Here is a 12,011-nt window from a genome sequence, read left to right as displayed (position 1 = left end):
GCCCTGAGGGGGCAGAAATGGATTCTGGTAAGACTGGCGGGGAAGAGACTGCCAGGCAGGGCTTTTGTCCTCTGGGTGCTCCTAGGCCCGGGCCCCTCCCAGTTATCCTCATTTGGACTTTGGCATCTCCATTTCTTTCTTTTTTTTTTTTTTTAAAGATTTTATTTATTTATTTGAGAGGGAGAATGAGAGAGAGAGAGCATGAGAGGGGGGAGGGTCAGAAGGAGAAGCAGACTCCCTGCCGAGCAGGGAGCCTGATGCGGGACTCGATCCCGGGACTCCAGGATCATGACCTGAGCCGAAGGCAGTCGCTTAACCAACTGAGCCACCCAGGCGCCCTGGCAACTCCATTTCTGACCAACTGCCAGCCTCAGGGCACCAGGGTGTGGGTCTCCTTGGCTGTGTCACCCTTTGTCAGGCAAGCACCCCATGTGTTATATGCTGTGGTAACACACAGGACGATACATAGTTCATCCTTTCAACAAACCATGATTCAGGTGTTACTATTATTCCCATTTCACAGATGAGGAAACTGAGGCACACAGTTTACTGACTTCTGGTCAGTGGGTGGCAGAGCTGGGATTTAAGCCCATGCACAATGGCTCCAGAGCCTGAGCTTGATGAGCACCTACCATGGCCCAGGGCCTGTGCAAACATTGCTGGTTTAATCATCACAATAACCCTGAAAGGTAAGTGCTCCTTACCCCATTTTGTAGCTAAAAACTGAGGCTTAGAAAGATGATGTGAACTGACCAAGAGGACACAGCTTGTAAGTGGCAGAGCTGAGATTCAGACCCAGGTATATCGGATTGCAAAGCCCAGGTCTGCCCGTGACTCCACATGGCCCTATCCAGCACCCTGGCCCTCTGCATGACCTGCCTCCAGCCGGCCAGCAGCTGTCCAGCATGCCAAGTGGCCCACAACCAATTAAACTGCCCCCCACAGCTGTGGGTTTCATATGGGGGAATTGCACCAGATACTAAAGGGGCCATGCCTGGGTTCAGACTGCCCCCGTCCAGCCTCCTGAGTATATAAGGCAGAGGCCTGGCTCAGAGCCCAGTCTGTGACCAAAGGCCCCTGCCGGGAACAGTGTGACCATAATGGAACAGACCTAGCAAGGACCACCAGGGTGCTCAGGCCCTGGGAATTAGGATGGTCCCTGACTGCATCTCCCCTCTCCAGACACAGACACACTTCGACAGCTATAGGCATCCTGACAGACGTCCACACATACTCACACAGGACTCTCCTGGACGCCCCTTTACCCACCCCAACTCCAACCCCAGACACACCTGCCAATCCCTGAGGGGGGCCCTGGGGGCCAAGGACCAAGGCCCCCAGAACAAGTCCCAGTTCATGAGGGCTTGATCATGCACACAGCTTCACGAGACACACACCTAGGGGCGCCACAGTTCCACCCCACAGAGTCACACTGTCACTGCCACTCCCTGAACACACACAGTCCCGCTCCTCGAGGCCCACGGGCTCCCTCTCCCCCACCTCCACTTCCCCCCAACCTTTCCCCCTCCCTACCCTCCTCCCCCGACCCCGCCCGCCCAGCTCCGGCCCCGCCCCTTCCGAGGCCCCGCCCCGCCTCCCGTCGCGTCCCGCTTCCTTCTGGAGGTCCGGGTCCGTGTTCCGCAGTTGCAAGGTGGATGAGGCCAGTGAGACTCATGAAGGTGTTCGTCACCCGCAGGATCCCCCCCGAGGGCTGGGCCGCGCTCGCCCGGGCCGCAGAGTAAGCGCGCCGCGCCCCCGCCGCACGCCGAGTCCCCGGGCCCGGGCTGGCGCGGGGGGTGGTGTCGGGGAAGGGGCTGCGGAGCCCGGGCCCTCCCCTGGATCTCCGACACCCCGCACACTGGGTGACTCAGCGTCTCCAGGCGGGCGGGGGCGGGCTGGGGGCGGCCTCCTGAACCCCACTTATTTTTGGTGGGGAGGGCCCAGAGGGAGCCCGGATCCTGCGCTTGCGTCTTGGCCGGCCTTGCCAACCTGTGCCCGGCCTGGACGGTCATGGAGTTTTGGGAGGCTTAAAAAAAGTTCTCTGGGCCTAGCCTTGTCCAAGCCTATCGCAGTGACGCCGGGACCCGCAGCTCCCCTGGCACGTGCAGTGCGGGTGAAGGGAAAGGCCTGGGGAGACGGGACGCCGCCGGTGACGCAAGATCCAGGCTGTTAATCCTTTACCCTTGAGGTCACTTTTGGCAGGGTCAGGGACCTTCGCAGTCACTGGCCTGGTCCCTTTGGATAGTTGGCAGGGGCCTCTCATGACCATTAACATGCCAGTTTTCCAGGTTCTTCGTAGACATAAATGCTTAATCCTTGCAACACTCTGAAGTTGGTATTATAATTCCCATTTTACAGATGAGCAAACTGGGAGAGGTTAAGGGCCTTGCCCAAAGTCACAGCTGCAGTGTGGCAGAGCTGGGATTTGACCTCAGCCTGTCTGACTGCAGCGGGAACACTGTGTTACCCAGGTCTGTGCAGCCAGTGTCTGGCAGGGAGAAGGTGGAACCCAGGCTCAGAAACCAGGGCCATGCAAAAATGAGATTTGTTTGTTTTGTTCAGTGCAACAAAACCTTTGTCAGGGACCTGCCAGGTTGCAAGCACTGGGGGCGGCGGGGGAGGGGGGGAGCAGTCATGGCGGGGGCTTGAGCAGCTCTAGCTCTGAGTGCCATGCCCGTGGAAAGGAGGGTGCAGGGTGGCCTGTGCCAGGCCCTTGGTCAGCCAGGTGCTGCAGCAGGGTGTTCTGGGAGGTGCCGGCCGCCGCCCTGTGTCTTGCTATATGTGATGGGGGCACTGAATTAAATGGCAAGGACTGGGAGGCTGGGCAGCACCCCTGGGAACGCCTCCACTGCTCACGAGCTGTGGTGGAAGTGTGCCCTCAGACTCCTCCACGGTGCATTGCTTTGATCTTATCCTTCCCGGCAGAGTGCAAGTAGGAGACTTTCCCGTGGCATGGACTCCCAGGACAGGACAGTCAAGCCTCAACTGGTGCAGGGACTGCCCACCTCAGGCCACCGCCCCCCACTGGCCATGAGGCCTCCTGTGAGGGTGATAAAGTTCTTCCTTGCTTTGAGCTGAGAGCTGTCCCCATGACTTTCTCTTTTTAGACTAGGCTCTGGTCAGGCTCTGGTGACCTCCACTCTGTGACAGCCCTTTACCCTCAGCCACCCTCTCGGGACAGTTCTGAGGCCGCCCGAGCCTGACCCTGACTCCTCAGCCAGCCCCAGGCAGCCTGAGGCTGGAGCAAGCAGAAGGCAGTGTTTCTCACTTTGAGAGGGAGGTGCAGTCCCAGGGGGCCTTCGGGAGCCTGGGGGCATCTGTGGCTCCGCTGCTTCTGAGTGGTCTTTCTTTGGTCTTTAGCTGTGAGGTGGAGCACTGGGATTCAGATGAGCCAATCCCTGCCAAGGAGCTGGAGCGAGGTGTGGTGGGGGCCCACGGCCTACTTTGCCTCCTCTCTGACCGAGTGGACAAGAGGCTCCTGGATGCTGCAGGTGTGTGCACTGGGCAGGGCTGGGGAGGATTCCAAGGGTGTCTTGGCCCCGTAGGGCACTTCAGTCTGCTGTGGCTGGCTCCCCCCACAGGCCCACAGTGACCTCTCAGTTCTGTCACAGGCATTGCTCCTCTCCTGGCTGCGAATCCCTGCAGGGAGCTAGCAGGGCAAAGGGTGGTGTGGAGGGAGCACCCGAGTCCCTGGGCCCTTATCCAGCCCTGCCACAGCCTTGCTTATGACCTCGAGAAAGGCCCTGTCCCTCCTGGGCTCATTTGTCTCCTGCAGGAGGGCCCGTCTCAGTGCCAAGCACTAGGAGGCACCCGGGGTGTGTTAGCGCCAGTCACGGGGCCCAGCCCTGGGCCAGGGTAAATGTCACCCTAGAAAGTCGTTTTGAGGAAAGATTCAGACTTAGAGGCTGCCAGATGGGGAGAACCCTCACAAGTCAGTGCTGAGCCAATCCATGCCCCAGCCTTGGCCCTGGAGCTTTCTGGTGCCCTGCCCCGTAGAGAGGGTGTGAGCAGGTGGGCATCCTCTTGAGCACGTTGAGGAGATAGATCCTCCGTCCTTGCACCCCGGCCGCTTCTCAGTGGACACCCCAGTGTGTCCACAGCAGGGCCCCAGGTGTGGTCAAAGGAGACTGGAGGCTTTGTTGAGGGAACATTCCTGTGGGTAGGAGTGGAGGCCTTGGTGTCAGAGGCCCCAGCGCGAAGCCCAGCTCTGCCACTCGGCAGCTTGTGACTGGGGCCGGCCACTTCACCTCCCTGAGCCACAGCGTCTGCAATGGAGGAGTCAAGTCGGATGGTCGAGTCTGTCAGGTAGGGTTGTTCAGGATTCTAGCGAGGAACAGAGATGTCGGCCTTTCTCTTACTCTCAGAAAATAATAACAAGCAGCTGGCCCCATGGTATCCCCAGTGGTGTGGGTTGGAACCCCACAAGGAAAGATACAAACAGTGCTTTTTCTGCACAACAGGAGGCAATCTCAAAGTCATCAGCACCATGTCTGTGGGCGTTGACCACTTGGCTTTGGAGGAAATCAAAAAGCGGTAAAAGCAGCTTGCGCTCTGGAAGGGGTCTGGGGTGAGGGCTGGCTCCCAGAGCGGGAGAGGGAGCTGGGTCTTTATTTGCTCATAGCCCCCTCCGCCCTTCAGTGAGACTGGGAGGGGGCTGAGCGTGCAGTCCGTCCGCGTGAGCACAGGGCAGGTCCGACAGGCCCCGAACCGTCAGGAGCTGTGGGTAACTGCATCTGCCAGGTGGCTCCCTTTCCTGTTCAGCCTGGTTGTTGACCCTCACCACAACTCCTTGAAGTAGGAAAGGCTACTGGTAGTATTACTTCCCTTGTTAGATTTTGGAGATTCAGAAAGGTCGAGTAGTTATTTGCCCCAGACTTGGGGCCGTGACCTTTCATCTTCGCGTCCTTCGCCACGCGGGAGAGAAGCGAACCAGGAAGGAGGCTGATCGTCCCTGAGTTGCTCCTTTACCACTCGGAGCTTCCCGGTGGGCAGTGCAAAGAGGGAGCAGAGCAGCAGCTTGGAGATGTCCCAGAGCTAGAAATTGGTGAAGGTGCCTGAGGCCTGGGTGACCACCAGATCTTGGCTTCGTAGCGGCATCCGTGTGGGCTACACCCCAGATGTCCTGACAGACGCCACGGCAGAACTCGCCATGTCCCTGCTGCTCACCACCTGTCGCCGCTTGCCAGAAGCCATCGAGGAGGTGAAGAAGTGAGTGAACCCCTGACAGGAAAGTTGGCTGTGCTCGGCAGCTGGTTCCTGAGCCCCCGGCGTCCCCCTGGCCCGGATGTGATCCCTGTCCCCGGGGGTGCCTCATCTAGTGAGCAGGGACAGACTCAGCCAGACTACTGAGGGACAGGGCAGAGCTGAAGAGAAATGTGGGGGAATCGTGGCTTTGAGGGGAAATTTGTGAGAGAGGAGGATAGGGAGGGCCAGATCAGTCCTGCCTGGTTGGCGAGGAAGTAGGGGCAGGGGTATGGATCAGAGGCTTCCCACGAGAAGTAGCAGGTGGGCATCCTCTTGAGCACGTTGAGGAGATAGGTCCTCCGTCCTTGCTCGTGATGCAGAAATCCGAGAGCTCGGAAAACTGAAGGTGGTTTCATAAATCTTTTGGTGGCAAAACCTGACTGGAAATGACAAGAGGCTATTTATGATCTTTATTTTTCTCACGCTGTGTGAATATGCATGTTTTGCTGCAGATAACTGGTGTGTTTGACAACAGGTACCACCCTAGATACTGCTGAGGGTGTTATTATATAGACTAGACAATATGCACCAGACAACCTTTCTAAAATCGGAAAATTGAAAACCCTGGCCCGAGGGTTTCAGATCAGGGATTTGGGTCTGTGTGTTATAGAGGGTTCGGGAAGGCACTGCGGCTGCAGGGAGGCCGGCAGATGGGCCTGTGCAGGCCCTCGGCGTTTGTGGACCAGGAGCTGGGGCCCCGGGGTGGGCCTGGGACCGAGGCAGACACCGAGGGCAGCGCTGGGCTGAGGAGACACAGTGCCGCACGTCCCGCTCACCCTCCTGCCCGGGGAGTCGGCACCCTTCTCGGAGGTGGCTCAAGGCAGCCTCCATCCCCCTGTCCACCCAGGGCAATGGCTGGGCCTATGGCTTTACTTTGTGTTGCTTCCCTGGGGCACTGGGAATACTGGTTTTGGAATCCCAAATCCCGAGTTTGCAACCTGCTGCTCCCACCTCTGCCCTGGCTGGATGTGGCCTCAGGCAGGGCACCCTTTCTGGTCTCAGGTTCCCCATCTGCAAAATGGGATGAGAACTTCTAAGGCCCCTCCCAGCCCTCGGAGTCTGTCGTCCAGTGGCTTTAAAGGAAGAGTCATTGTAGCTGCTCATCCACAGCGCTCAGTGGCTATGGTGTAACTCATGCTGTGGACTGTCCTATGAGCTGGAGAGCAGGGTCTTCTACCCCTTAGACCACAGTCCCTGTCTGGGGGTCCTGGTTTTGTTCGTTCACAGAGAGCCCTCACCTTTGCCCGAGGCCGGGGCTCTTACCCACCCCTCCCCTCCCCACAGCGGTGGCTGGACCTCATGGAAACCCCTGTGGATGTGTGGCTATGGACTCACACGGAGCACCGTGGGCATCATCGGGCTGGGACGCATAGGTGAGGCCCCCACCTTCCCTCTGGCCCGCCCCAGCAACCTTGGCTTCGTCTGAGTCTCTGGTGCCCGGTGTCTGGGTGTTGGCCATCCTTTGGAAAGAGTGGCCACCACTGGCCAAGTTCCCAGTGCACTTTGCATGCAGTCGCTGTCCAGACCCAGCTTCATAAAACACAGGCAGAAACAAAAAATAAAAGAAATGAAAATAGGAGTTCCTTGAGAACTGGCTAGGTGACAGAAGCAAGTTGAAAAGTCGGGATTCTTTATGGTTACAGCTCCATACAGAACAGATGAAAGTGGCGATGGCTGGGTTGGGGCCTTGAGGAGGGGCTTCCTGTGGGACAGCCCGTCCTCCCCCAGGCCTGCCAAAATGTAAAGCTTTAACTCAGGAACCAGCGGGTCCAGGGAGCAGAGCTTACCTGTGATTCTGCCGACGGGGCAGAGCTAGTTTTCTCCCAGGGGCCCCGGCTTGGAGAAGTCTGGCCTAAAGGCTTGAGCTCAGCCGGGCAGCTGTCTGTGGCTCTCCGGCCTCAGCCTGGTCCAGAGGGGAGGATGGGGCGGGAGAGTATGGACAGTCTGGCCGGCCAGCAGTGCCTCATACCGGAGAGTTGCTTGGAGGAACCCACCAGCTTTGGGGCACATTCCGATTCTGGAAATCCAGCCACCCAAGCCTGTCTCCTGAGCAGCACGTGTGAAAATGTCTTGAAAGATTTGGGGCGAGTTGGCAGTTTGGCCAGGCCACCGAAAAGTCCTAAGAGGTCTGGGCTGCGTCAATAAAAGCAGAGGGTCCAGAAGGAGGGAGGGGACTGCTTGGTCAGACCGCTTCTGGGATGCCAGACCCAGTTCTCAGGGATGGTTAGCAAATGGCCCTCAAGGTGCCCAGGATGTGTGAGGACAGCAGAAGCCAGTCACCACTGCCGAGGAGTGGTGGTGCTGCCTTTGGGTCTCTGAAGGGCTGTCACATGGTCCCCTAAGGGTGGTATGGGCCTGTGGGGGGCTGGTTCTACTGGGTCAGGACCAGTTAAAGTCAGAAGTATGCTTCCCTACCCCCCCCCCCCCCCCCCAGGGGCTCCCTGTCCCTGGAGCTGCTGGGTGCTGCTCCTGCCCTCTGAGGGGTTGGAGACGAGCCAGGACTCTCTTTGCCTCCAGGCCAGGCCATTGCTCAGCGTCTGAAGCCATTCGGTGTCCAGAGATTTCTGTACACGGGGCGCCAGCCCAAGCCTCAGGAAGCTGCAGAATTCCAGGCAGAGTTTGGTAAGTAAAACCTTGATTTCCGCAGGAGCCCCATCTGTGCCTGGTTAGAGGTGCCTCTGTATTTCTGTAGTGGCAGCATTTCAGGCAGGTGCGTCTGGGGCCTGTGGCGTCCCTCAAGTACTAGCTAGGCCACCTGCCCCTGGATGCAGGGGCCCAGTCGGAGAGCACAGGGACGTACCCAGGCCACACGGTGAGTTCTCTTCATGCCTGAGAGCTCTCCAGGCTTCCTGTCTCTCAGAGTTCCTTGTCACCGCCCTCTGTGCCTGGGCAGAGCAGCAGGGATGGTGACAGACGTAAGGAATTGCTGGGAACTTGGACACCCGGTTTCCCTAATAAACTGGTGAGCACTGTCCCCCAGCCTTGTGTCCAGTGGATCCAGCCCCCTGGAGGGTGCACAGTGTCGTGAGCACAGGACACCTAGATCTTAGCCATTCCTCACCCCTTTGGCACATTGGACCCTGAAGGTGGTGACCTTGAACCAAGCTCCTGCCCCTCTCTGGCCTTAGTTTCCCCATCTGTGAGACCAGGGGGCTGGATAAACGATGTAGTACACCAGGACCCCACCAGTAGCTGTCAGTTATCAGAGGTGTTTGGGTGGACGCGAGGCCTTCAGGAAGCATCTTGGGAGTTTCCAGTTTGGCAGGAGGAGGCAAGGGTTTGGTCTCCCATCCTTTTGCTGTCTCCAGCCTGGGACTCAGCATCTCATGGAACCCTGCCCTCCCCCAGTGTCCACCCCCAAGCTGGCTGCTGAGTCTGATTTCATCATCGTGGCCTGCTCCTTAACCCCTGCAACCAAGGGGCTCTGCAACAAGGACTTCTTCCAGCAGATGAAAAACACGGCTGTGTTTGTCAACATCAGCAGGTACGCTGGGGCCGCCCAAGCTCCCTGGGGCACCGAGAATGTCTAGAGAGGGGCTATCCCTGCTGCCGGGATCCCCATGGCTTGTCCCTGAGACCTTGGGCAGAGCCTGCTGCTCCCTAAACCAACCACCAGCCAGCCCCAGCTCTGAAATACAGTAAAGGCCACAGGAGAGTGCCCCAGGCTGGGAGGAGGAGCCCTCAGAGCAGGCCTGGCCTGTCTGGTTCCCAGCAGTTCCCTGAGCCATGCTCAGGGCTGGGCCCGTGGCAGAGTTGGCTTGGGGAGTGGAGGCGTGATAGCAGCCAGTGACCAGGTAACCTTGGGCGGCCCATGTTCTTCTCTGCTGCAAAGAGTTGGGTGTAACGACCTTAACAGCCCTTCAGAGGCTGACCTACCGTAACACTGAGCCTGGGTCTATCGGTCTGAGTTAGTGACAGCTTGAACCGTGGTGCTTCTGGAAAGATAGGCCCCAACCCAACTTATCTCGGTTTATCACAGTGTCCCCAGGGTGCCTTCAGGCCACTGGGCATATTATGGGGGCAGACCTTCCCTCTCTGCCACTCCAATCCCTGCCTGGATGGTGCCCTTTGAACCTGCTTAAACCAGTTTGGAGGCAAGTAAAGGCAAAGGAAGGGATTCCATGGGGTCCGCCTCAGGTCTCTCCACTCCAGAGGCCCCCGTCATTATTAATGTTTAGCCGCAAAGGAGGTGCCCTGGAGGGGAGGTGGATCAGGCGGGAGCGCAGGGCTGGCGCTGACGGCCGACGGTAGCCTCGGTGTACGGAGCCCCCGCACAGACCCAGGACTGGGCCGGGTACTGTGCATTGTTGCCTGCCCAACGAGTATTACTTCGGGTGCAGGATGAAGTCTCGAGCCAGTCCTTTCTTTCCTTCAGTGGCTCAGTCACAGGAGGGAGGGCTGCTCCCTCGGGTGGATGTGGTTAGGTGTATCCTTGTGTTGGGCCCGCGCCCCACAGCGTGACGCCGTGGTTCTCAGCACGTTCTCGGGCAGACACACCTGGATGGGGCCCCACACAGATGCAGATCGTGGGTCAGTAAGCACGCCTGGGAGTGGGGTGTATTCTCCCCGTCTTACGGAGGAAGGTGACACACCTGCCCAAGGTCACACAGCTACGTAGTGGTGGGGCTGGGGTTCCCAGTGTTACTGCACAGACTTACTGTAAAGAAGTAGCTTATCAGGGCGCCTGGGTGGCTCAGTTGGTTGAGCGACTGCCTTCGGTTCAGGTCATGATCCTGGAGTCCCGGGATCGGGTCCTGCATCAGGCTCCCTGCTCAGGGGGGAATCTGCTTCTCTCTCTGACCCTCCCCCTCTCATGTGCTCTCTCTCTCTCTCTCATTCTCTCAAATAAATCAATAAAATCTTAAAAAAAAAAAAAAGAAGCAGCTTATCAGCCTTACTGCTTTCAAAGTCAGTGCCCAGTGTGCCTGGTCCGCGGGGAAATCCATTCCGTGGGAGGAGGCCTGGGTGGAGGGAGCGTGGGGGCATCCATGGCACCACTGTCCTTCCCAGGGGAGACGTGGTGAACCAGGACGACCTGTACCAGGCCTTGACTAGCGGGCAGATTGCAGCTGCTGGACTGGATGTGACGACCCCGGAACCGCTGCCTACAGACCACCCTCTCCTGACCCTGAAGAACTGTGGTGAGAACTGACTTTCCGATGCAGTCACCTGGGCCCGCGGGAGTTAGAGGTGGTCTGGAGGTGCTGGGTGCAGAGCTACCCTGAGCAGTACCGGGCACAGGGGGGGCACACCTGGGACCGTGCTTGTTGAGGTTGTTGGTGACACTGGCACGCTGCGACGCAGGGGAGGGGCGTCCTGAGCACCGATGCTGCGGGGCCGAGGGCCGCACTTGGAGAAGCGCTGCCTCAGTGGTTGCTTCTTAGCCTCCCCAGTTACTTTGTGCCTGGTTAACAGCTCTTTATATAAAGTTCTGTCTGTCCAGGTAGCTGGTGTGCTTTCTGTCTCCAGGCTCTTACGTAACTGTAGGGGCTGAGCCAGTCCCTGTCCTTTATGTACACTCTGGGATGGAACCCCACAGGAAGGCCCCCATTATTGTAGCCCTTAGAAACTCCACTGTGCCCACCGTCCGCAGCAGGCTGAAAGGAGGAGCGTTGGCTGTCCCGTCTGGGCTGTTGCCCACAGCTGGAACGGTCCCATCCCCGCAGGCCTGGCAGTGCAGCTCGGTGCCCTGGATGCTGCTTTCGAAAGGCCTTCTTTGGGGACAAGTGACCTTACTTGCTCTGCAGTGGGGCCAGAGGGAGCTGGTCTGTCCGCCCTTTCATCTTGTAGTTATTTGTGTAGATCAGACGCCCTGTGGCACCACTTTCAGGGGCATGGGTGTGGTGTGGACGATCAGTGCTGCAACTTCTAGGCTGAACTGGCGCCTGGTTTCACCGTCTGGTAGCTGAAGGGCTTTGTCTAGATAGGCTCCAAGACCCCTTCTGGGCTCGACATCCTCGTATTTAGGATCCGAATCTCTTGCCACCCTTGCGTCTGGGTTCCAGCAGCCCCGAGTCCCTGTACCGTTCCCCTAACCCTCAGCCCCACAGGAGTGGAGCACGTAAGGACAGTAGGCCAATCAAAGACAAATGACAGGAAGGCGAATCAAAGAACACTAAGGCAGGTTCTCATTCTTCTTCTCCCTGCAACCCCTAGTCAGGAAAACAGGGCCCACTTTAAGGCTCTTGACACACCCTTACCTCCCTCTCCTCCCCTTTCCAGTGATCCTGCCCCACGTTGGCAGCGCCACCTACGGAACCCGAAACACCATGTCCTTGTTGGCAGCTAACAACTTGCTGGCTGGCCTGCGAGGGGAGCCGATGCCCAGTGAACTCAAGCTGTAGCCAGACAGGAGGCGCTGAGGGCCAGGAGGCCCACCGTGCCCCTGGGGTCTGTCAGTGAGCGCAGGCTGGACTTGGACCCACAGGACGGGAGCCAAGGAAAAAAGTCTCCTCTGTTCTGATCCTGCAGAAGGGAGACTGGTGCTGATACACGGGCTTGCCGCTTTTGTGGTTGGAAACTCTGAGCCAAAAGTATGTGATCTTATTAAAGAGTTCTCTGAGAGACTGTGTGGGCCTGTAACTGGGAGAAGCTAACAAGGGCATCTGCTTACCTTTCTAAAATCAGGGCATCTGGTGACCTGTGGGTTCTGCTCTCCCCCATCCCTCCCCCGGCCCCCCCAGCACGTGAACTTTTAGAACCTGTCCAAACCACCTTACCGCTCATCTCAACTCCTTCACTTGTCCCTCACCGGGGATGGGACGACC

General features: G+C 58.3%; 1 protein-coding gene across 1 annotated transcript; it reads left to right on the top strand.

Annotated features, from left to right (window-relative positions):
* Positions 1 to 1,589: 1,589 nt before the first annotated feature.
* On the top strand, positions 1,590 to 11,810 carry GRHPR (glyoxylate and hydroxypyruvate reductase). The gene is made up of 9 exons (XM_035016294.1): positions 1,590 to 1,738; positions 3,361 to 3,491; positions 4,461 to 4,533; positions 5,092 to 5,208; positions 6,529 to 6,617; positions 7,762 to 7,866; positions 8,593 to 8,728; positions 10,255 to 10,385; positions 11,467 to 11,810. The coding sequence occupies exons 1-9, from the start codon at positions 1,656 to 1,658 to the stop codon at positions 11,586 to 11,588; spliced, it is 987 nt and encodes a 328-aa protein (XP_034872185.1). The 5' UTR covers positions 1,590 to 1,655; the 3' UTR covers positions 11,589 to 11,810.
* Positions 11,811 to 12,011: the final 201 nt, after the last annotated feature.

The sequence above is a fragment of the Mirounga leonina genome, unplaced genomic scaffold (genome assembly GCF_011800145.1).
Source record: "Mirounga leonina isolate KUSES-001 unplaced genomic scaffold, KU_Mleo_1.0 Mir_170, whole genome shotgun sequence".
Taxonomy (NCBI): domain Eukaryota; kingdom Metazoa; phylum Chordata; class Mammalia; order Carnivora; family Phocidae; genus Mirounga; species Mirounga leonina.
This window is presented reverse-complemented; position numbering and strand designations above follow the sequence as displayed.

Bases quoted from the DNA above. Each gene is read 5' to 3' on its own strand.
- GRHPR (XM_035016294.1), top strand. From the start codon at position 1,656: ATGAGGCCAGTGAGACTCATGAAGGTGTTCGTCACCCGCAGGATCCCC. The intron at 3,492-4,460 runs GTGTGTGCACTG...TCTGCACAACAG, and splicing joins GAGGCTCCTGGATGCTGCAG to GAGGCAATCTCAAAGTCATC. The intron at 10,386-11,466 runs GTGAGAACTGAC...TCCCCTTTCCAG, and splicing joins CCTGACCCTGAAGAACTGTG to TGATCCTGCCCCACGTTGGC.